General features: G+C 51.8%; 1 protein-coding gene and 1 long non-coding RNA gene across 3 annotated transcripts; one reads left to right on the forward strand and one right to left on the reverse strand.

Moving 5' to 3' along the window:
• The first annotated feature begins 577 nt into the window (after nt 1–577).
• Nucleotides 578–12,310, forward strand: LOC104151891 (uncharacterized). Of its 2 annotated transcripts, XM_068940541.1 has the most exons (10): nt 696–835; nt 1,126–1,165; nt 2,689–4,878; nt 5,346–6,308; nt 7,230–7,295; nt 8,624–8,724; nt 9,329–9,393; nt 9,689–9,840; nt 9,986–10,132; nt 11,594–12,310. In XM_068940541.1, exons 1-10 carry the CDS (start codon nt 719–721, stop codon nt 11,920–11,922), a joined length of 4,170 nt encoding a protein of 1,389 aa, XP_068796642.1. In that variant the 5' UTR covers nt 696–718; the 3' UTR covers nt 11,923–12,310. The 2 variants fall into 2 exon arrangements, with proteins under 2 accessions (XP_068796643.1, XP_068796642.1); XM_068940542.1 differs by lacking the exon at nt 5,346–6,308 and having other exon boundaries at nt 578–835.
• Nucleotides 12,311–14,342: 2,032 nt separating this feature from the next.
• Nucleotides 14,343–18,704, reverse strand: LOC138066628 (uncharacterized). The gene is made up of 3 exons (XR_011139915.1): nt 18,644–18,704; nt 16,308–16,503; nt 14,343–15,311 (listed from the first exon to the last, which is right to left on the reverse strand). It is a non-coding gene; the product is annotated as an uncharacterized lncRNA (long non-coding RNA).
• Between the last annotated feature and the right edge of the window lie 887 nt (nt 18,705–19,591).

Here is a 19,591-nt window from a genome sequence, read left to right on the forward strand (position 1 = left end):
CCCCGACCGCTCCGGCGTTGTGCGCTCTTCGCTTCCGTTTCATTTTATTTTTTTCCTTTTTTTTTTTTTATAAAGCCAATCGTTTTGCAGCCCGAAAATCAGTTTCCGGGAGGGCCGCGCGGGCAGGGGGATCGGGCCGGGCGGCCGACACGCGGCCGACACGCGGCCTCTGGCTCTCGAGGGCGACGCTGAAGACGGCCGCGGGCTCGGCGCGCGCGGGAGAAGCCCGGCAAGCCCAACGGCGTCCCCGGGGCACGTTTCTCCCGCCGAAGCTCGGCGGCCGCCCGGGGCGGCAGGGAGACGCAGGAGACGCCGCCGCGCTCGCCCGGCCTCGACTGCCGGGCGCCGTTTCGGGCCCGGGGCAGGACGGTGGCCCCCGGCCCCACGCCGCCGCCGTGCTTTCACCGCCCTTGAATAAACCCGAATAAGCCTTGAATAAGGCCGGTTTACAAGCCAAGGGAAAGAGCAGCGCTGCCACCGCCGCCGCTGCCCCTAACGAGGGCGAGCTGGCCCCTCGCAGCTCGTCACTGGCTTAATTGGGGCCATTTGGGCAGTGAGGGGGTGTATAAGCAGCAGCACCGGGCAGCTGGGCCCTTTGCTGCAGGGACGTGGTTTGCAGGGGGCAGGGCTCGTTTTTGGGGAGAGAGAGGGGCTTTTTTTTTTTTTTCTTCTTTGTTTGGGTCTGGTTGTGATGCTGTGCCCCTGGTGAGCCCCCACCATGAAGCCTTTGCCTTCCCCCGCGTTTCTGCCTCTGCTGCTGGTGCTGCTGCCGGGGCTGGTCGCCCGCCGGCCGGCTCGTCCAGCCCCGGCCGGAGCCGCTCGCCCGGCCCCGGCGGTGAGTAGCTGCCCACCCGTGATAAAGTGCAATAACGCAGAAATCGCCCTTCCTGGGTATCGAATGGAGAATGGTTGCAGCTGAACTGCACGGGGCTTTGTTGAGAGCGGGTTAAAACGGGCTGAAGCTGCTGCAGTTGGAGGCAGAGGGGGGGAAAACGAGGTGGCTCGGGGGGGGCTCTCCAGGCTCAGCCGGATGTGGTGTTCCCTCCCTGTCGGGCTCCCGCCGAAATACCGCGGGGCGGGAGGCGTGAGCTCCTCCGGCCTGCGATAACTCCGCTTTCTTCGCAGGAGTGCGGGTCCTACCCAGCGCATCGGCAGGTCGACCCAGGTAAGGGTTCACCCTCGGACCAGCCTTTCTCAGTCTGGGCAAATCCGCCTCTCCCAGGTCCAGAAGACGCTGGGCAGGTCAAGCCTGGCGGTGGAGGCCAGCAGCCAGGACGAGGTGGGCCGGGGAGGGGAAGAGCGGCATCAGGGTGGCAGATACCGTGCCGAGCTCCGGCCGTGGAGCGGGACCCCCGAGGCAGGAGCAGCGTGTGGGCAGCAATTAAACTGGGCAGCGAACGCTGAATCCAAGCTGTCCAGCCTCTCGCTGGCTGGTGACTGTTCTTGCTGGCAGAGAGTGTTTTTGGAGATATCATGGGGTTTTTTTTCCTGCCCATGGGAAGGTGTTTCCTGTTAAAGGCCGGGGGGCTCGGGAAGGAAAATGCCTTAGGGGCAGCCCTACTCCATAGCTCCAGCACGGCCCCTTTGCTACAGATCTCTGCTGGTTGAAGCAGGTGTTTTGCCTGTTGCAGGGACTCAAACAGCCTCCCTGGGTGCAGGCAGGTGACTCTTGGCTCTTGGAAAGACGAGGCCTGATGCTGCCCGAGCCTCATGCAAGGCTGTGCAAGGAGGGTGGCTTTGGGAGATGAACCCATGGGAGATTGCACCCATGTTGAGGTTGACCTCAGGCCTTGGGCTGGTTGCTACCAGCCTGGAAGCAGCTGTTGTGCGTCTATAGGCACATATCCCCAAGCTCCTGTTGCTTTTTTTCCTGCAGCATGGGGTTTGCCAGTATCTGTGCTGGGCAGTGTCACAGGGAGTGGGTAAAGGAGGAGCAAGTGCCAGTGGGCATCTGTATGTGGCGTTGCTGAGCGCATCACTGGCTTGCCATGATCGGCAGGCACCTGGAAGCAGGGAGAAGATGATGATGGGGGAGCAGCAGGAGCATTTGTCCGGGGGTATCATGCTTCGCCCAGTGACTGCAATTAGAGGTGGTTGGCTGGTCTGATCGAGTAGTGCTCCAGGCCACTTTACAACAGGAGGGCTGGGAAAGATGAATTGTGGTTTGCTTTTGGAGGATGGTGTGAGCTCAAGGGAGCAGAAATGGCAGGGTGGCCGAAAGGTGCCAAATTTCTGTATGCTCCCCTTGGGTGGTGTGGTGGTGTTTGGGAGCCCTGGCAAGGAAGTGCAGCCCTTCCAGCAAAGGGCTTGCTGAAGCCACCCGTGATAGCACCCTCATTGCTTTGGCACTTCTGCCTTGGAGTAGCCAGGACGGTGCGTGTGGCAATTCCCTGAACCTTTAGCTTAGATGCATAGATGGCTTGGCCCTCCACCTGTGGACCTGCCTCCCTGATGTCTGGGATGAACTCGATCCCCAAGACCTTTGGGGGCATCCTCCAGCCCAGAGCACCAGCCCATGCTGCAGAGATAGGACCTCCTTCCAGCTCCAGCTGAGCTGGTGGAGCAGCAGTAGCAAAATGGGGAAGAGCTGAGGGAGTCAGAAGGTTATTTCTGGAAGTAAGGCCTAATAATGCTTTCAAGGAAGTGGAGACGGAGAAGAACTTGAAGGTGTTGCTTCTTGTCTTTCAGGGCCAGAGTTTTCATGGATATTGGCATACGTTTCTATGAGAAGCTGCCACAGAGTCCTGCAGGACAAGTATGGGGAGTTTTCTCCTCCAGCATATCACAGCGATGCCCCAATAAGCTTCTGGTGCAACTGGACTATCCAGGCGGGCTCCAGAAAGCACATAATCATTTATATTCAGGGATTTATGACTAAGGAGGATTGCAACAAAAATGAGGACAAAATCTTGTTTGAAGGAGTTTCCTCACTGGTAGAGGACAGTGTGGTTTATGCTTGCTGGAAAAAGGAGATGCATGTTTTTGCCACCTTTGCTGAGGCCGTCCATGTTGTGTTACTGAAGACATACCTGCCCAACTGCAGAGACACGCAATTTAAAGGCAAGTATTACATCTTTCACGATGAGGAAGGTGAATCATCCTCGAGAGAGGATCTGATTTCTGAAACTCCTTCAAAAGTACCGAAGCGAGATCATATTCTTCAGTCTGGGGTGATGGAAGACCTTAGAGATGTGCTGAGCTTTGCAACCACTGCGAGCCTTGGGAGTCTTGATAAGCCCACGGCAGTTAGCACTTTGATCCCAGTGTCGCACCAAGGGCTGAGGACAGAGCTGCTGGAAACAAATGCTCCTTATGTGCTGGGCTGCCTGTGGCCGGCAGCTCCAGCGCTCTGTGGGCAGGACCCAGGCAGAGGAAGCTCTTGGAGTGCAAGCCCCACTGCAACCCTGGATACCTGGAGGCCCAGTCTCTCCATGAGTGGAGACATTGCTGTGGATTTTGGTTATATACATGGATTTTCAAGCGTGCTTTCTGAAACACCGTTGCTTGGTGCTTTGGAGGGAGAGGAGCCTTTCCTGGGGCCTGCTGGTGTGGGCTTGGAGAGCAGGCAGGTGTCCCTGAACCCTTCTCTGCAGCCCAAAGATCTGGGAGACCCACAGTTTAACATCAAACCAACGCACATGAGTGACCTGGACTTGGCTGCACCTTCACAGGCTTTGTCTCCCAGCAGAGAAGAGGGCATTGATCCTGCCGTGTACCAGGGGCTCAGCACAGTTGGGTTGGAGAAGACCAAAAGGTGTCCCCTGTTGAGCAGTGTGGCTGATGGAGCAGCGAGCAGTCTTGCCGAGAGCCTGATGCCTAGCTTGACTAGCCAAAACGATCTGGTAAATGGGGGTCACTCACCACTGCTACCTGGGAGAAGCTTTTTTGAGGCTTTGTCCGTGACTGAACCTGAGCTGAGAACAAGTGTCCTCCAGCATATGACGTTTGTGGGTTTTCCTGCTCCGGGAAGTTTCAGGGGAGTTACTGATGAGGTGAAGAAGGTGCTACATCCTACAGCATCGTGGGACATCCTCAGAGGCCAACCTCAGCTGAGCACCCAGAGCAGCCATGTCCTCCAGTTAGTCCCTACTGACCCCAGGAGGGTTGGCCCATGCAGTGATCATGTGCCCTGTGCGCCCTCTTTGGGTGTGAAAAACTGTGGCTCTCTGAGCAGCACTGTGACACAGCTGCCGTTGGCCATTCCCCTTCTGCCAGCAGCATGGGGATGTGCTCCCTCCACGTCAGAGCCAGTATTTTCCACCCTGGGGATGGAAATGACTCCGATGCTGGTGTGTCCCAGCCTAGACCCTGCCTCAACAGAGCTCGGCTCCCCTGATTTCACCCTGGCAGCATCTTTGCCTGCAGAACAGACTGCGGAGCTGGGGATGTCAGAGCCTTTTGCTGTTTTCACTGCAAATGCTGAGGCCTTCACGGCACTGCCAACCTGGGAGCTGGGGGGACTTGTCGAGGGGATGGAGCCCCCTGTGCCAGCAGCCTTTCCCCTGGAAGGCTTGGACAAGGCTTGGACCTCCATCTCCCCAAGCCCTCGACAGGGAAGTGACCTTATGGGTCCCTTTGTGGCCTCCTCCAGCTGCCTCGGCCCCGGTGTGAGAAAGCTCGTGCTGGATGGGGATGGAGAGGAGGGCAGCTGGAGAGGTGAAGTGTTGGCTCCTGCAGGCTGGGCAGACAAGGGACCCATCCCTGCTGCCAGTGCTGCTTGGCAGCAGGTCCTCGACCCACAGCTTGGCATGGGGCTTCCTCAGCCAGAGGACCTGGTGGCGGCATCTCTCCCATCAGCACCTGTGTCTCTGCCCTCTGATGACCCCGTATCCCAAAACATACGGATACCAGCAGGAGGAGAACGTCACAAACATGCTGGTAGGTCTTTAATGTTTGGTATCTTGGCATAAGCCCTCTTCTGTAGGCAGAACTCGGGTGTGGTGGCGAGGATGTATCCATAACCTGCAGTCCTAAATTAGCAAATGTAATGCCAGCTGTCCGGGTGCAGGAGGCTTCCCGTACACTGGTCTTATCCACAAAACTGGATGTGAAACCATCTAATATAAGCTGTCACTGGCTCGAAAGCTGGACAGGATAGGTGCAGTTGGAGCCCAGATGGGCCATGAAGGGCCAGATCCCCGTGAAGGGGGGGCCAGCCCCTGTTGCCCATCTGAGATGTGGTTAAGGGGACTGAACTACAGAAATTTTGCAGTAGGAGAGGATTTGAAGCAGGGTCTTCTCTTCTGTGATCGTTTGCATCACTCCTAGAAGCGGTATGTTTCCTAATGTATACAATAATTGCTGATCGTGTGTTTCCTCTCTGCTTGTGTGTCCTGACTTGCCAGAGTTGGGATCGCCCTGGACAATGGAGTACTTCCCTGTTAGGAGCTGCCACATCATCTTGCAGGGTGAATTTGGCTTGTTCTACCTGCCGCTGCACAGTGACATTAAAACCAATGTTTGGTGCAACTGGACCATCTGGGCCGGCCCCCAGAAACACATCCTGATCTATGTCCAGGGGTTTCAGGCGAGTGAAGGCTGTGATAAGAACCAGGATAAGATAATTTTCCAAGGGGTCTTGTCCGATGTGGAAACAAAAGTAGTGTATGCCTGCCACAACCGAGGTACTCTGATCTTTGCTACACGAGCTACTGCGGTCCATGTGTTACTTCTATCAGGGGGTAGTTCCAAATACAAACATTTTAAAGGACGGTATTATGTATTCAGAGACTATACAACTGTGGGCTCTTCAAATGATGCAATAGCTCCTGTCTGGGAAATCTCCAAGACAGATATCTCCAGCAAGGTCAGACACCCTCATGCTCCCAAAGATGCTAATGGAGGTGAGCTCAGTCTGCTGGAAGATGAAACGGAGCTGGAAAGAAGCCTTAGAGATGGCAGTGCTGAGGGGAGAGGAGAGAGCGAAGATGTGTTGGTGGAGCCACCTGCAGCCAGGGGAGACACTGGGGGAAATACCAAGCTGCCAGCCTTGGAGATCACAGAGCGAGGTGTACAGCCTGAGCCTGCTCTGGTCCCCACAGCCCCCTGTAGCACCACAGATGTCCCTTTGGAAGCACCCAGCAGCTCTGCAGGGCCCTCAGCTGCCGAAATCCTGCCTAACCTCGCTCAGCTGTGCAGCAGCCTGTTGGCGGGAGTGGCTGCTGCCACTGGGCATTTGCATGCACAGACAGTGGTGATGGAAGGGCCACCACTTAACGCGAGTGTGAAACCTTCTCCTCTCTACCCATCTCCTGGTATGACTGCTGAAGATACGGTGATGCCAGGAGAAAGGCACGAAGATCTCTTCGGTAAGGCCTTTGAGGTTGTTTCTGATGCCTGACACTGCAACATTCATTTCCAGTCGAGCAGCCCTCCTAAGAGGGTTTTATGTGTAGAGGTGGCCTTTACCCCCAGTGTCCTGGTCCATGTGGTGCGACTTGATTCCTGCTGTAATCAAGGAAGGTGATACTTGAATAGACACAAGGCTATTTGTTGTGACATGGATCTCTGAGATGGGGCCCTCTAATGGGGTGAGGTTGGCTCCTAATCCAGGCTCAGTTATCTGTGGAGGATGCAGCCTCTCAGCTAGGACTTTCTACCCTAAGTAGACTGCAAGTACCCTTAGTGTCCAACAGTGCTGTCTTGCATTGCTTTCCGCAGCTGTAGCGTGATGCTCCAAAGAGTTATAACTGCATTTGAGTGCCAGACTTTAGAGGGAGGAGGGCTGGGTCTCTCCTACTGAAGTTTTAAGAACTAATGGACTTCTTTCATAGGAAGATTTAGCCACGGATGTGCCTTAGTTTCTGCATGAAAGGAGAAGCTATTTGCTTCTTTACCCCTCATCCCCAGCTCTTCTTGTCCCTTTGTTGTGGGCAGGAAGAAGTGCTGACTTCATGGTTTTGTCATTGCTGACATCTCATACACAAGGCCTTGCTTCATGGATGATCCAAGATAGCTCTGCTGGCTGCAGCTCAGGCAACCTCATGGGGTAGCACTTCAGCCACTTCCAGAAATAGAAGTGAGGTTTATTGGGGTGATTAATTTCTAATGAGCCCTTCTCACTGTAGAGAAGAACAGCTTGTATTTACAGCTTGACTTCTGATTTCATACAATGAATCTAGAAAGGAGTTGGCACATGGTGCTCTGAGTGAAGTGACCCATAACTAATATATTTCACCCTTACCTGCGTGCTGTGTTCAGTAGCCTGAATCTTGTCCTTGCTCTGACAGATCTGGCTTCTGTTTTGGCATCCCTTGAGAATGATACTGTGCTACGATCCCAGCACCATCCTGGAGGTAAGTGACGCAAAGATTTAAACAGGACTTAAAACACTGTGCTCATCCCAAAGCTTTTTTCAATTTTGGCTGAGAAATTAGCTAGGACTGATAGTTGGCATCTGTGTTTGACAGTGGATATGCTGTAGTAGATGTTACAGTAGATGTTAAAGCTGTAGCTCATTGAGAAGTCTTCTCCTCCTCTCCCCTGACTTAGTAGGTTCAGTGACCATTTTGTCATGGTCTCCAGCCCTCCAGGGGTGTCTCTTGCACCTAATGCCTTACAGCCCCTGCCCTTGGGACAGGTATTTGTGCTTGGCTGTGGCCGGCAGCCCTCCTGGGAGGCACATGGGTGAGGAGGGTGCTGAAGCAGAGAGCTTGTCTGAGGGCTCAGCACCAGTCCTGCTCGTCTGGTGAAGTGGCTCCAAGTTCAGTGTTGGTGCTGCACATGGGCACCAACCACTTGTGAAATTTAGAAAGGAGTGGAGGATGCATCTGGCGAGTAAGTGTCTGGAAGACACTTTAACTTTGAAGATATCAGTGCAATCCCACAGCTGTATTGCAACCACTTCGCACATGCCTTGGAGAATTTGAGTTAAGACACTAAACCTTATGTAAATGCTAGCTTGTTTGAGTTCAAACATTACTTGTTGGCTATTTAAAGAGATCTTTCTAATGCAAACAAGGGGATTCTAACCTCACTTCCTCAAATACACTCCAGTGGGCATCTTATGGCTACCTGGATCAGATACCTGCATAAGTCTTGCCCCTCAAATTGGGGCAAGGGGCAAAACCCATGTATGTGACCATTAACAGCAAAGCAGCACAAGTCTAGGCTTATGCGGTAGAAAGAGCAAACAGCTTGCAAAAAAGGAGTCTCTACAGGAGGGAGTTGAGCTTTAAACAGGAGAAATAATACTGAATAAATATGCTTTAAACAACAAATGATGGCAAATCCATGCCAGCCTGGATTCAGCCAGAACACAGCTGCCTATCTTAAGCTGACCCCAGATGAAACTGCTGAGATGGGAGAGGAGAGTTTTTTGCTCTCCATCACAAATTATGGTGATCCCTTTGGGAAAGGTAACAGCTAAAGAAGCCTGAGGGCAAGCAGATGTATGCTAATGCTTTGTATGCTTTTTGCTCCAAGATCAATTCCAGCAATCAGTGCTGAGCATTAGCTAGGGCTTGTTAAACCTCTGGAAATACTCATGTGGTGCTGACTTACCCGAGGATATCCTTGTGCTAGCTCTTCTGCTACTGTTGTTACCCTGGGTTAGCGCATTTAAGGAGCCTCACTGCTTTATGTGAACTATAGAAACATGTTAAGATCTTATGTCTTCTGATAGATGTGCTGTTTGAAGTAACCATTGAAACCAAACACGTGGACTGGGTCCCTCGTGGTGGAAGTGAGCTCAGAAAGGACCTTCTTGAATCCATGAAGAGTCATGTAAGGCTGGGAATGGGGAGAAGAAAATGTGCTTCCCCTTCCACCCCATGTTCAGCCACAAGAGACCATGTCATGTCCTTCCTTTGGTTTGATGCCTGGCCCAGGTGCCTATCCAAAGCCCATGGCTGGATGGGGGACTGAGCTGTGGCAGCCCCTCTGGGCACTCCACAAGCTCGAGGTGGCAGAAAGCACTGCAGAGACAGAGATGCAACCGGCTAAGGGTGTAACTCACCTTTAGGAATTGGACAGCTTGCAGCCAGAGTTGAGAAGAGGGCAGGCATGTGAGCGTCTGCTTGTGGGGTTGCAAATATGCTGTATGCTGCTCTGCTCTGGTTTAACACCCACATGTTCGTGTGGGGCTATTGCCCTTCCTCTTCCCAAATGTCCATGTGTGTTGGGTAAACTGAAGCTAAACAGATGGGAGCTGTTAATGCAGCCTCCTGGAGAAAGGGCTCAGAGCAGGGGGCTGTGGGACCCTGAATGTGTCCCAAGTGGTCTGTGAAGGAGAAAAGCAGTGGGAGGGAGGACTGAGGAGAACTGGGCACTACTAAACCCCTGCCTATAAAAACACCAAATCAGCATCGGTTGCTCTGTTGCTTTGCAGATCCGGGAGAACCTGAAACTCTCCACCAACAGAGTGAATGAAATAAAATTAAAGGAAATCAGAAGGTAGGGTTGATGGTGCACCACCAGCTTGGCAGGCGCAGCTCTGCTATAACCTCTGTCCTTGGATAGTGGGCTGTCCTGGCTTTGCTCTCCTTCCCTCGGGAAAGACCTGCTGCATTCCTATCCTGCAATGCGTACCTTGTCCTTAAAGCAGAAAAATGGCTCTCCTCCATAGGAAGGAGGTAGTGAAAACGCATGTTCAGTGCTGCCTAAAGCCTTTATAGGTCTACTGGGTGGAAGGTATGAATGGGCTTTCATAGCATGGTCCCGTCTCATATGGGCTCTCCCCTGACTGCAGGGTGGGCAGAGACAACCTACTGCTCACCTTCTGGCTCCACCTGAAGCCCGAGGAGAGGAACCTGTCTCTGGCCCTGCAGTCGCAGCTGCAGGAGCTGCTTGGCACATCTGTGGGAGCAGAGAGGCCGCGGCTGGTTTCGCTCTTTGTTGAAGGTATGGGCTCCCTGCTGTTTGTTTGAGATTAAAAAATTTTATGCCCAGCCTGACTCTATTTACAGCACTTGGCATGCCGAGAGCTGCTGCCGCTGGGGCTGGAGAGGTTTAGGGCAGCCTCATTACACCTCTCCTCTTGCTGCAGATGTGAACGAGTGCAACCTCGGCCTCTGCGGCGAGGAGGCCGACTGCTTCAACGGTGTGGGCACCTACCTGTGTCGCTGCAAGAAGGACTACGAAGATCACTCCCCTACAAAATCTGGCACGCTGTGCATCCCCGCGCCCCGGTCAGGTAGGAGATGGAGGAAACATTTTTCCCCCTGTGGTGATGAGGCTGAAGAGGGAGGGTGCAATTGCATGTACAGGGACTGTGCAGGCAACTTGCGTGCATGAACAAATCATTTGTACAACCTCTGAAGCAGCTACTGGTGCAGGCTGTGCAAAGTGCTTCATATTTAGTTGCTTTTTGCCCCTTGGGATGTGAAGTGAGTGCGTCACGGTAAGTGCCCGGCTTCTCGACTGCAGCTCCGTACCTTTGCTAACATGTGTGAAATCTGGTCCTTAAAAATGGCACTATTCCTGCCACAGCAGTGGTGGCTTTAGATATATGGGTCTGGCACGGAAAGAATATTTACTATATCTTTGCAAGGGTATTCCTAGCTAGCTGCCACTTAAAACCCCCAAAACAAGCAAACCCTTTGGCTTTGCAAGTCCTTCTTCTGGACTGGTGTTGAGGTATTAGGGAGGGAGGAAGAGTGAAGCTGGGGCAGCTAAGTCCCTAAGACATTATAAGCATCTCAGGAGGCTAACATTATATTCTGAGGAGAAATAGCTGTGTTCTAGCCCTTTGCAGACTCTGAAGGTGCTGGCCTTCAAAGGTTAGCCTAGACAGGCCTCTGAAGGGTGACTTGCATCCTTTAAGTAGGTAGAGCTGAAGTATTGCTGCTGATTTGGCACTTCCAAGTGTAACTTGCCTGGCTTGGCTGGTTTTTCCCCAGTTGGCTGTGGAGCGCTCCTCGCGGGACGTTTTCCCTCCACTGCCAAGTTAAACTCTGCAAGCCTTTGTCCACTAGCTCTCCCACGTCTCCTGTCCTTTGCGGCTTGGCACGAGCTGCTATACAGAGACTGCAGCCAAGGGTGATAGCTGAGCTGCTGTAACTCTAGAACTACTATGGTGCTATAATTCCCATGATCAGCAGATTTGGTCACCCCTTCAGAGTGCCCCATGGTCTCCTGTGATACCCCATGCAGGTCTTGGCAAGAAAGACCTATAACGGCACCTCCCAGCTTGAGAAATATCAGTATTCTGGACTGTGTACTTAAAACTTCACCAGAACTTCCTTTTTGTTTCTGTTTGAGGTAACATCACATGATGTCGTTTCTCCGCAAAGCTTCCAGTTGTCAACTGATAGTGACAAAATGTTAAAGCCCTGGTCTCTGGTTGCAAATGGCTTAAACATCTAACAGCCTTAAGGTCATTTGAACATGAATTCATAACTTGTGGTTTTTAATCCATGCTGTGTTCCAAATTCATCAACCAGTTGCACAGTTCAAGCCTATCCAGACTGATTGCATAGTATATTTGTATGTCTTGTATTTATCTCGGATCGAGGAAATGGTCTGCTTTGGATTACAATGAGTATGGCACCTCAGATTTTAGTAGAGTGTGAATTAAAGAGCGGTTTTGCTCTTTGGAGGCTCTGCTGAGAGTAAAATCAGGGCATGGATGACACCATGCCTCCTTCTCTTCCAGGCATCAGCTTTTTCTTCCGCCATCCCGAGGTGCTGGTGGGGGCTGCTGTCTCCTCAGTGCTGGTGCTGCTGGTGGCCGTGGGCATCCTGTGCGGGGTGGCAAGGCAACGGCGCCCCACCGGGGATCCCTGCCCCGAGGAGCCGGGTGCCCAGTCCGAGGAGTCGTCACCAGTGGCAGTGGTGATGGAGCTGAACCACCTGGATGACTGCCTCCGCCTTGAGCCCTTCCAGCTCAAGGTCCGCGCGCGGCCCCCGGACTGGATCTCCCAAGCCCGTGCCAGCCCTGGCCAGGCCTATGGGGTCTTCATCGAGCAGGATGAGAGCCTGTGATTGGCTGGTGAGGGAGGAGAGAAAGCTCAGAGCAACAAAACAATAAAAACAAGATGCAACCAGCAGATGTGCTTGGGCAACTAACCTCTATTTCTGGGTGCCAGAACTTGGAGCCTCTCTAGTTTATCTGCGCAATCTGGGAATTGCCAGTTCCTGCCTTCCCACATTGACACCTTTCTTAACAAACCCTTCTCGTGTGTTTTATGGACCACAAATATTCCAGTCTTCCTCGTGAATTTTTTTTAATCCTCACTTTGCTTTCCAAGGCCAAGCACTTGCTCTCAGCTAGGTGCTCTCTCAGCTTACTCTGCCTGAGGTCTGCTCACAACTGTTGTCATGCAATAATTAAATGCTTTTTAAAAAAAAAATAAAAATAAGATGTTTCAGTACTTCAGTGTAACCTTTAGTTCCTTAAATTAAGGTGGTTCTTGCACCTCTGCTCAGCACAGGGGTGTTTTGTCATCTTTTTTTGTGCTACAGCAAAACCCCACTGTCTCCTGGTGGCCCCCAGCTGCAGGCTTTTAACTTTGCTCTGAGTTGGGGGCATTTATGTGAGCAACCTTTTTTTCTTCCTTCAGAGAAGTGTATGATGGGCTTGGTGGCAGATGTCCCACTGGAGGGCAGTGTCTGCCACTGAAAGCCCAGGCACCTCTTGCTGCTGTGCATGAGGGGGCTGCAGTGCTTTTCCCTCTTTGCACCCCCTAAAAGCCCTGTCCCCTCTGGGCGTGCTGCCAAACAGCAATGTTGTCTCTGTGTGAGGGGCTAAGAGTGGGTTTTGCAGGATGTTGGTGCCTGAACAGTCTTTCCCTTGGCTTATGAGCAGCCACCAGCTCTTATGGAGTGTTTCCTGCACAGGGTTTGCAAATCAGGGAGAATTAAATGCAAATGTGTCTCTAGGAGGTTGGTAAGTGGGTGTAATTCTCTGTCCTACAGAGAAGGAAACCACCAGTGGATCCCTAGGTGCACAGAGTGGGCTTGTTTCCCTGCTGAGGTCAAAGAAAGCAGCAGGGGTTAAATAATACTGTTGTTTTCTTGGGGGAAAGGAACTTTTTCAGACCATGCGGGAATTTTACAGGAAAGAAGTGCGTGTCGATCCCTTCCCTAGTCCCTCTGCCTTGGGCTCAGTCCTTCCCGGGTGCTTCCTTCAGGGCTAGCTGCGAGAGGATGCCAGAATGAGGCATGTATCTCGCTAAGCTTCCCTTGGGCAGAGCTGCTGGGGCTGGGGCTGGGACCCCTCCAGGAGCTGGTGGCATGGGGAGCTCTGGGCTTTTTGGGCTGCCCAGGGAGAGGCTGGGAGGTGCTGACAGCAGCTGGCCTCAGTAAAAGGTTTATTGGTGATTAGGAGCACCTGCCTCTGCCTTAACGAGGGGGAAAAAAACCCACCCCTCACTGTTCCCCAAACCTTTTGATGCAGGCGCATGCCAAGTGATGGGTTTGGGAAGAGGCACGAGAGGGAATGGGAATTTTGCGGTCAAAGTGGGAAGCCCCAGGCAAGGAGGTTCCTCTGTGGGGCACCTCGCTTGGAAAGAGAGCCATAATCCTGCCGCTGCCGGAGAGGAGCAACCTGTGCTTGGCCGTGCCGCACGCGGCTTTATCCAGGCAAGATGGGAACAATGTAGGATGCTTTCAAAAATAAATGAGCCTGCTCCTTTCCCTCCAAAGCATGACCTGCCAGCATGCACTGAAGCTGGGCTCGTGTTGCGTACAGGTCCAAAATGTGCCTTTTTTGTGCCGTGGCTTGTATGAGGTGGCCAGGTCCAGGGCAAAATGAGTCATTTTTTTGCAGCGGGACTCCTTCTTGCAAGTGTTAGCGCTGAACTGTGGCAGTGTGTGCCGCGATCGCCGTGTCTGTGATTAGCTTCGAAGGACCTTGATGTTAGGCAGAAACGTGTATTTAAAGGGTAGAAAGTTTCCTGCCTCAGGCTGTGATTCACAGGGTCTGGGCAGATGCTCTCGTTAGGCAGCAAATGAGACCACGTGAGCCCGAGGGAGGGATCTGGGCACTGACACGATGCTCGCTGGGACACGGGCCGGCGCCTCGGTGCCCGTCTGCGTGGATAGGTGTTTTTGCCCCAAACCCGAGCCCCGGACCGAGCGCCCGCAGAGCTGGCGGGCCGGCGCGAAGCGGCTCGCCGTGCGTGGGTGACGCGTGCCGCCCGAGCAGCCCGCTTTCCTGGAGGGAGGCAGCAGCGCAGGCTGCAGATTGGGTCCGTTCCCAGAGCATCTTAACTCTCAAGTGACTAGCTCTTAATTATTAGGCTATACGTTACTTAATATAAGAAGTATTCTTCCCAGCACCTATTGCGCCACGTGACATCTGCCAAGCGCTGCGAAATGCGTGTAGTTACGGTTGCAGAGAGGTAATTACAGCTCGCCCTCCCGATTCTGGGGCTTGGTCCATTGGTTTTATCCCTCTTTTTTATTTTTATTTTTCATTTTTATTTTTTTTAACTTTTATGCTTTGTGGAGCTGCAATGGTTAAAACCAGAAGGAAGGGCTCACGCTCCTGCTGGGGCAGTTCAGTTCAAAATGGGTTTCTTCCGGTGACCTAACTGTGTTTATGCCTCTGAAGAGGCAGAGGTGGCATCTCATAACTGGGATCATCACGATACCGGTGCCGCTATGTGCTTTCTAGACCCTTGAAATCAGGCAGCTTAGCTGTGGCTTGAGTCACTTTGGGTATTTGAGCTTTACATTTTTTTTCCCCCTAGTTGTTGGCCTTCGTGGCGCTTGCCTGCGGGACGGTGTACTCATGGGTTTGCATGTTTTCAGCAATTTTTCGTGCCACGTGGTGCTCCAGGCTCGCTTCCGGGCAGAAGGGGAAGTAGAGACGGGGAGCGGAGCACAAAACCAGCTGCACGTGGCTCAATGCCATTTGAGCCGTTAAGTGCAACGGCTTACATCCATTTAGGAGGTTTTTTTGGACATTATGAGCCAGAGAGCGGGCCGCCCACGCCAAGATATGTTGCAGTAAAGATGGGGCTAACCATAGTGCGATTTTTGGTCTTAGCGTCCTGCAGTTAAACTGAACGATCACAGGGGCAACATGCAGCCTTATTCTAGGGTCTCCGTGTTCCTTTACGTGCTCCTCAAACCTCCTTGCGCTCTCCTCCTCTCCCTGCCACCAGCAGTGACGATAATGCAGGCCAACCTGCAATAGCGCAGCGTCTTTTGCACCCTGGAGACAGGACTAACTCAGGTGATGGAAAAGATTTAAAGTGATCAGATTTTTTTTTTTTTTTTTGGTGGCGGATGCTCATCATTTTCTAGCAATTAAATCCCTTAGGGTGCATTGCTGTGCTCTGGAAAATGCTTTTTGGTGGTATTTCAGTTTGCTGGACCATGCAGAGCTTTAAATTCTGGGTCTGCCCGCTCTCGATTTCTGCCGGCTGTAGAGGAGAAAGAAAAAGAGGAGATAGAAAACACTTTCTATTCCAACAGGCCCCCCGTACGCGCCAAGGCGTCGGGGCGCTAATGGTGAAGGTGCGAGCTCCGGGTGTTGCAGCCAGGATTTCTTGCGTGGCTAGCAAGAGAAAAAGCCGGCCTGCCCCTCTGCCGGCAGGCGACAGAATAGACCGGATTTCCAGCGACCTTTTTCCCTAAAATATCGCAAGCGATAGCATCCACGCGCCTGCTGGCAACGAGGTGGAGGTCTCCCTTTCTAGCGCTGTTTCCGAAGCGTCCTTGCCCAGCCGGCTGCGAGGATGGGGCTGATCCTGCCTTGAAGGGCACCCTTCGCACATCTAACGCATCCGAACCATACCGAAGGGAGACCGGGAACAAGCCAGGTGTTACAGAGCCCCTGGTTAGTATATTAATGACGTATATTACAGGGGCGCTTAAAGAGCGGTGCTTATCACAGCACGGCTTCTGGCGTGCCGGCACGCGCACCCTGCCCGACGCGCTGAGCTGTCTGTCCGCACGGGACTGTTTCTGGAGGCTGAACTGCACGTGCCTGGAGAAGTGGCTAATTCCCATAGAATTACAAAAAGAGCTGCGTGCTGGATACGCTGACAATAGAAAACGGGGTCTGACAATGTAAAACGGGAAATAGGGTATTAGGGTTGAAATAGTGCAATAGCCGTTTTGGAGTTTCTGGGCCTCCAAAGAAAAACGTAGCAGCTCGAGTACTTTTTTGGTTAAGAAAAGGTCCCAGGTGACATCGTTTTGAGTCGTTGATTTTCTGTAGGCATCACAGCAGCGCAGGAAATGCGTTGTACTTACCCAAGGTGCTGCAGGGAAAAACTGAAAAGAAAAAAAAAAAAACACCCCTAAAAAAAAACCCCACACATCTCATTTCTCGCTCGGCAGCCTAACAAAACCGGAATATGGTGGGAGGAAAAAAAAATAAAAAAGAAAAAAAAATAAATAAAAAGCAAACAAACCCTTCCTTGGATCCCTGCCGAGGATGCAGCTTTTGGTGGCAGAGTTTCACAGCAGCTAAGACGCGTCCCGGCGCGGGCTGGAGGCGACGAGGGCAACGGTGGCATTGGGGCCGCGGGACACGCAGGCAACACCTCTCTGTGGCCGTTTTTTTTCCTGATCTCGGCTTATCAGGGTAATATTTCATGCTTGGTGCTTCTAGGGGAGGAAAAAAAAAAATTCAATATTCGAGAACAAAGTAATCCCGAGCTTTCCTTCCTTTCAGCCTTTTGTGTCCCAGGGCTGTCCTAGCTCCGTGCCCCAGTTGTTATTGTGGCGCGTTTCACCGCTGCTGACTGCTGCCAGCCTGGCTAATCCTTTCGCTGCTGCTTATCGGTGGTTTTGTAATTCTTTTTTTTTTTTTTTTTTGTGTGTCCATTCTACTTTCACAGCTTTTAGGGTTTTGTTTCCCCCCCCTCCCCGGCTAGGAAATCGGCGGCCGTCGCCGGATCTCGCTCAGCCTGAGAGCCGCTCGCGTGCAAAGCCCGGCGGGGAGTTGATCTCGGGAGCCTGATTTAGGCAGCTGCCGCCACGTTCCCTTCAGCTGGGGGAAGAGGGAAAATGCAATATTCTCCAAAGCTGACAACCCAGAGAGATTTCCATTACTGATGAGGCCGGTGAGAGAGCAGGGGACGTCTCTCGGCGCCGATCCCCTCGCGCGCAGGGCGGCTGCGTTCAGCCGGCTCTTATCTCACGGCTTGCACCCGGCTGCGTGCCCACCTAGCCGCACCTGCACGCGGGCAGCGGGCCAGCGTTGGCTTGCTTGTTACTCTTATTACAGGATCGTATATATTGTGTAAGGGATTGGTTTTCTTTGTTTTTTTTTTTTTTCCCCCCTCTCCAGGGCGCGAGTTATTTGGTAGCTATTTGCACTCGAGACTTGCTATTTCTTGAGGCGCGATTGGTTAAAAGACTGCCGCTGCCTCGACCAAGCGTCCGTGCATCTCCCAGGCTTGAGGAGACGTCCGCCCAACAGCCAAGCTTCCCGTCCTTCCCAGACGCGCAGGGCAGCCCAATCGTCCGTGCCCGTGCCAGCCACTATTTTGATTTTGTTTTTTAATTTTTTTTTTTTATTGTTTGAATTCTTTCAACGAGGGTTGAGAAGACTGCCCCCGCACAACAGGCATTGCCTACGGCGGCTGGCACCGGCCGTTGCGTTTTCTGTGCCCTGGATCATCACCAGTTTTACCCCCGTTTGAGGGTGCTGCTACCTGAACAGCAACCCACAAAAGTTGGATTTGGTTCCTAAACAGATGTATAGGCTTCTTTGATCAGTCATGAATTTGCAATTCAAAGTGCTGTCAGTCTTTTTAAGCAGTTCTGGCTCGGGCTTTTGGTTGAAGTCTGAACTAAGCAATGATGAGAAATCAGGTATTCTGTCCCCAAATCGTAGCTTTGTCTTGGGTAAATTCTTCATATTCTGCTCAAGTATTTTGAGCAGCTATTGGAAGATCCTTGGCCAAATGCATGTTTTTTTTTTTTTAAACTGTGTTTCTATGCATGTTCTGCCAACCACGTAGGCTCTTTTTGAAGAAGCAGTGGCCTTTGGGTTTTCCAGGCTTTGAATTTCAAAGTGAAGACGTCTTTCTAAGACTAGTCAGCTGTACAAGCGACTGGAAATATTCGCGGTATATCCTTAGTGCAGGGTGTGAACAAACTGAAAAGCCGCTAACGAAATGCGGTCCCAGCTGTTTTGCTTGACTCTCCGACTCAGAAATGGCACGGGTCTAGCAAAAGTGACTAAAGAAGGGGCTTTGTGATCCCTTCAAGAGCAACAATAGCCTCTTTCACAGGCTGCGGGAACTCCTCCCCTAGCACGGGAAGTTCGAGGCGGCCCTCGAGGAAGTCGCTAACACTTCCTAAACTCGCTGGGGAAGCCGTGGGTCTTTGCATGCTCAGAGCTGCTGCTGCCTGCCGGATCGGCTCTGTGTTTTCCTCTGCAGCTTCCCTGTTGTGCTCGTGTGTCTCGGGCAAGCCCATGCTTCCCAAGTACGATTTGCTATTGCTTTCCAGCTCTGGATCGTCTGAAGTAGAAGGTGTTCTTTGCTGCAAAAGTTACATATATTTAATGAATGGGGAGCTGTTTCCTGAAGGCTGCTGCTTTCTTGGTGGGATAAGACATTTCCTTTGAATCCCTGCAAGATTTCCATCCAGTAACTTAGCGCCCTTATTTCCTTTTAATAACTCCTCTGCTTCATGTATCCGGGAGCTCCTTCAGTGGCATCTGTCAACACACTCATTTTCCCTTGGTGTTATACTTCTTGAACCTATTTATAGCTTAAATTTTTCTTGGGCTTACCTGCTGACCCTGCTATACCGCTTTGCTTGCCTCCCACAGAAGACCTCTTCATTACCTCTGCTTTATTGGAGGCACTGAACAAAGTCCTTTTTAATTGCTGCCATCTGATCTTTGTCCCGGAGAAGCAAAATTTGTTTTTCAAAATAAATGATCTCTGGAGCCTTACCCAGTCATCAAATATTGCTATTGAACCATCTTATCAGCCTTGTGTAATGGTGCCAACGCTACCTGCTTCATTAACTATTTAAAGATTAATGCTACATCTAGTCTAGTTTCGAAGAGACAAGGGCAAGAGTAAAACGCATGATACCATGCCTCTGGGTATGATTCCTTCAGCTACGTGAAAGAGTGAATTGTTGGGAGAGAAAGGTTAATGCTGCACCCCCCCCCGTCCTTTGTCGGCAGCCGGTTTTTATCAGATGTGTCCCTTATCTCACGCCTCCTTTATCAGATCTGCCCAAGTCAGGTACATAATTGAAGCCTCTTCCAAATTTAATTTCTCCCTTCCGGGAAGCGCTGCAACTGTTTAACAGAGTCCTTCAATAAAGTTTATTTTTGGCAAGGAACAGGCGCTGAGCTCAGGTATCAACCACTGGGCAACTGTGCCCTTGGAGGCACAAATGCCTTCAAACGGATTGTTAATCTGAAAAGTAACATTTGAAGGTCATATGCCCACTCCTGATTTCTTTTCTCCAATTAAAGGAAATGTGTGTTGATACACATTCCCTTTCACATCAGCTGTTGGCCTTTCCTAGCAATAAACCTGATGAAGTCAAACACCTGGGGAGAGGGAGATTTTTCTGTCCATAGCTTCCCCCCCCTTCTCTTAATGATACTGTCTAGGCTTTTGCCATGCAGAGACCTTGCTTGTGAAGGAAGAGCTGTCGATAGCTACCTAGATTTTTGCAAAATGTGTTCTGTGGTTCTCTGCACAAATCCTAATGTGGC

This window comes from Struthio camelus, chromosome 3, assembly GCF_040807025.1.
Source record: "Struthio camelus isolate bStrCam1 chromosome 3, bStrCam1.hap1, whole genome shotgun sequence".
NCBI lineage: Eukaryota > Metazoa > Chordata > Aves > Struthioniformes > Struthionidae > Struthio > Struthio camelus.

Excerpts from the sequence above, each read along its gene's own strand:
- LOC104151891 (XM_068940541.1), top strand. The coding sequence starts at position 719 with ATGAAGCCTTTGCCTTCCCCCGCGTTTCTGCCTCTGCTGCTGGTGCTG. Across the intron at positions 4,879-5,345 it reads AGAACGTCACAAACATGCTG|AGTTGGGATCGCCCTGGACA; the intron begins GTAGGTCTTTAA and ends CTGACTTGCCAG. Across the intron at positions 6,309-7,229 it reads AAGGCACGAAGATCTCTTCG|ATCTGGCTTCTGTTTTGGCA; the intron begins GTAAGGCCTTTG and ends TTGCTCTGACAG.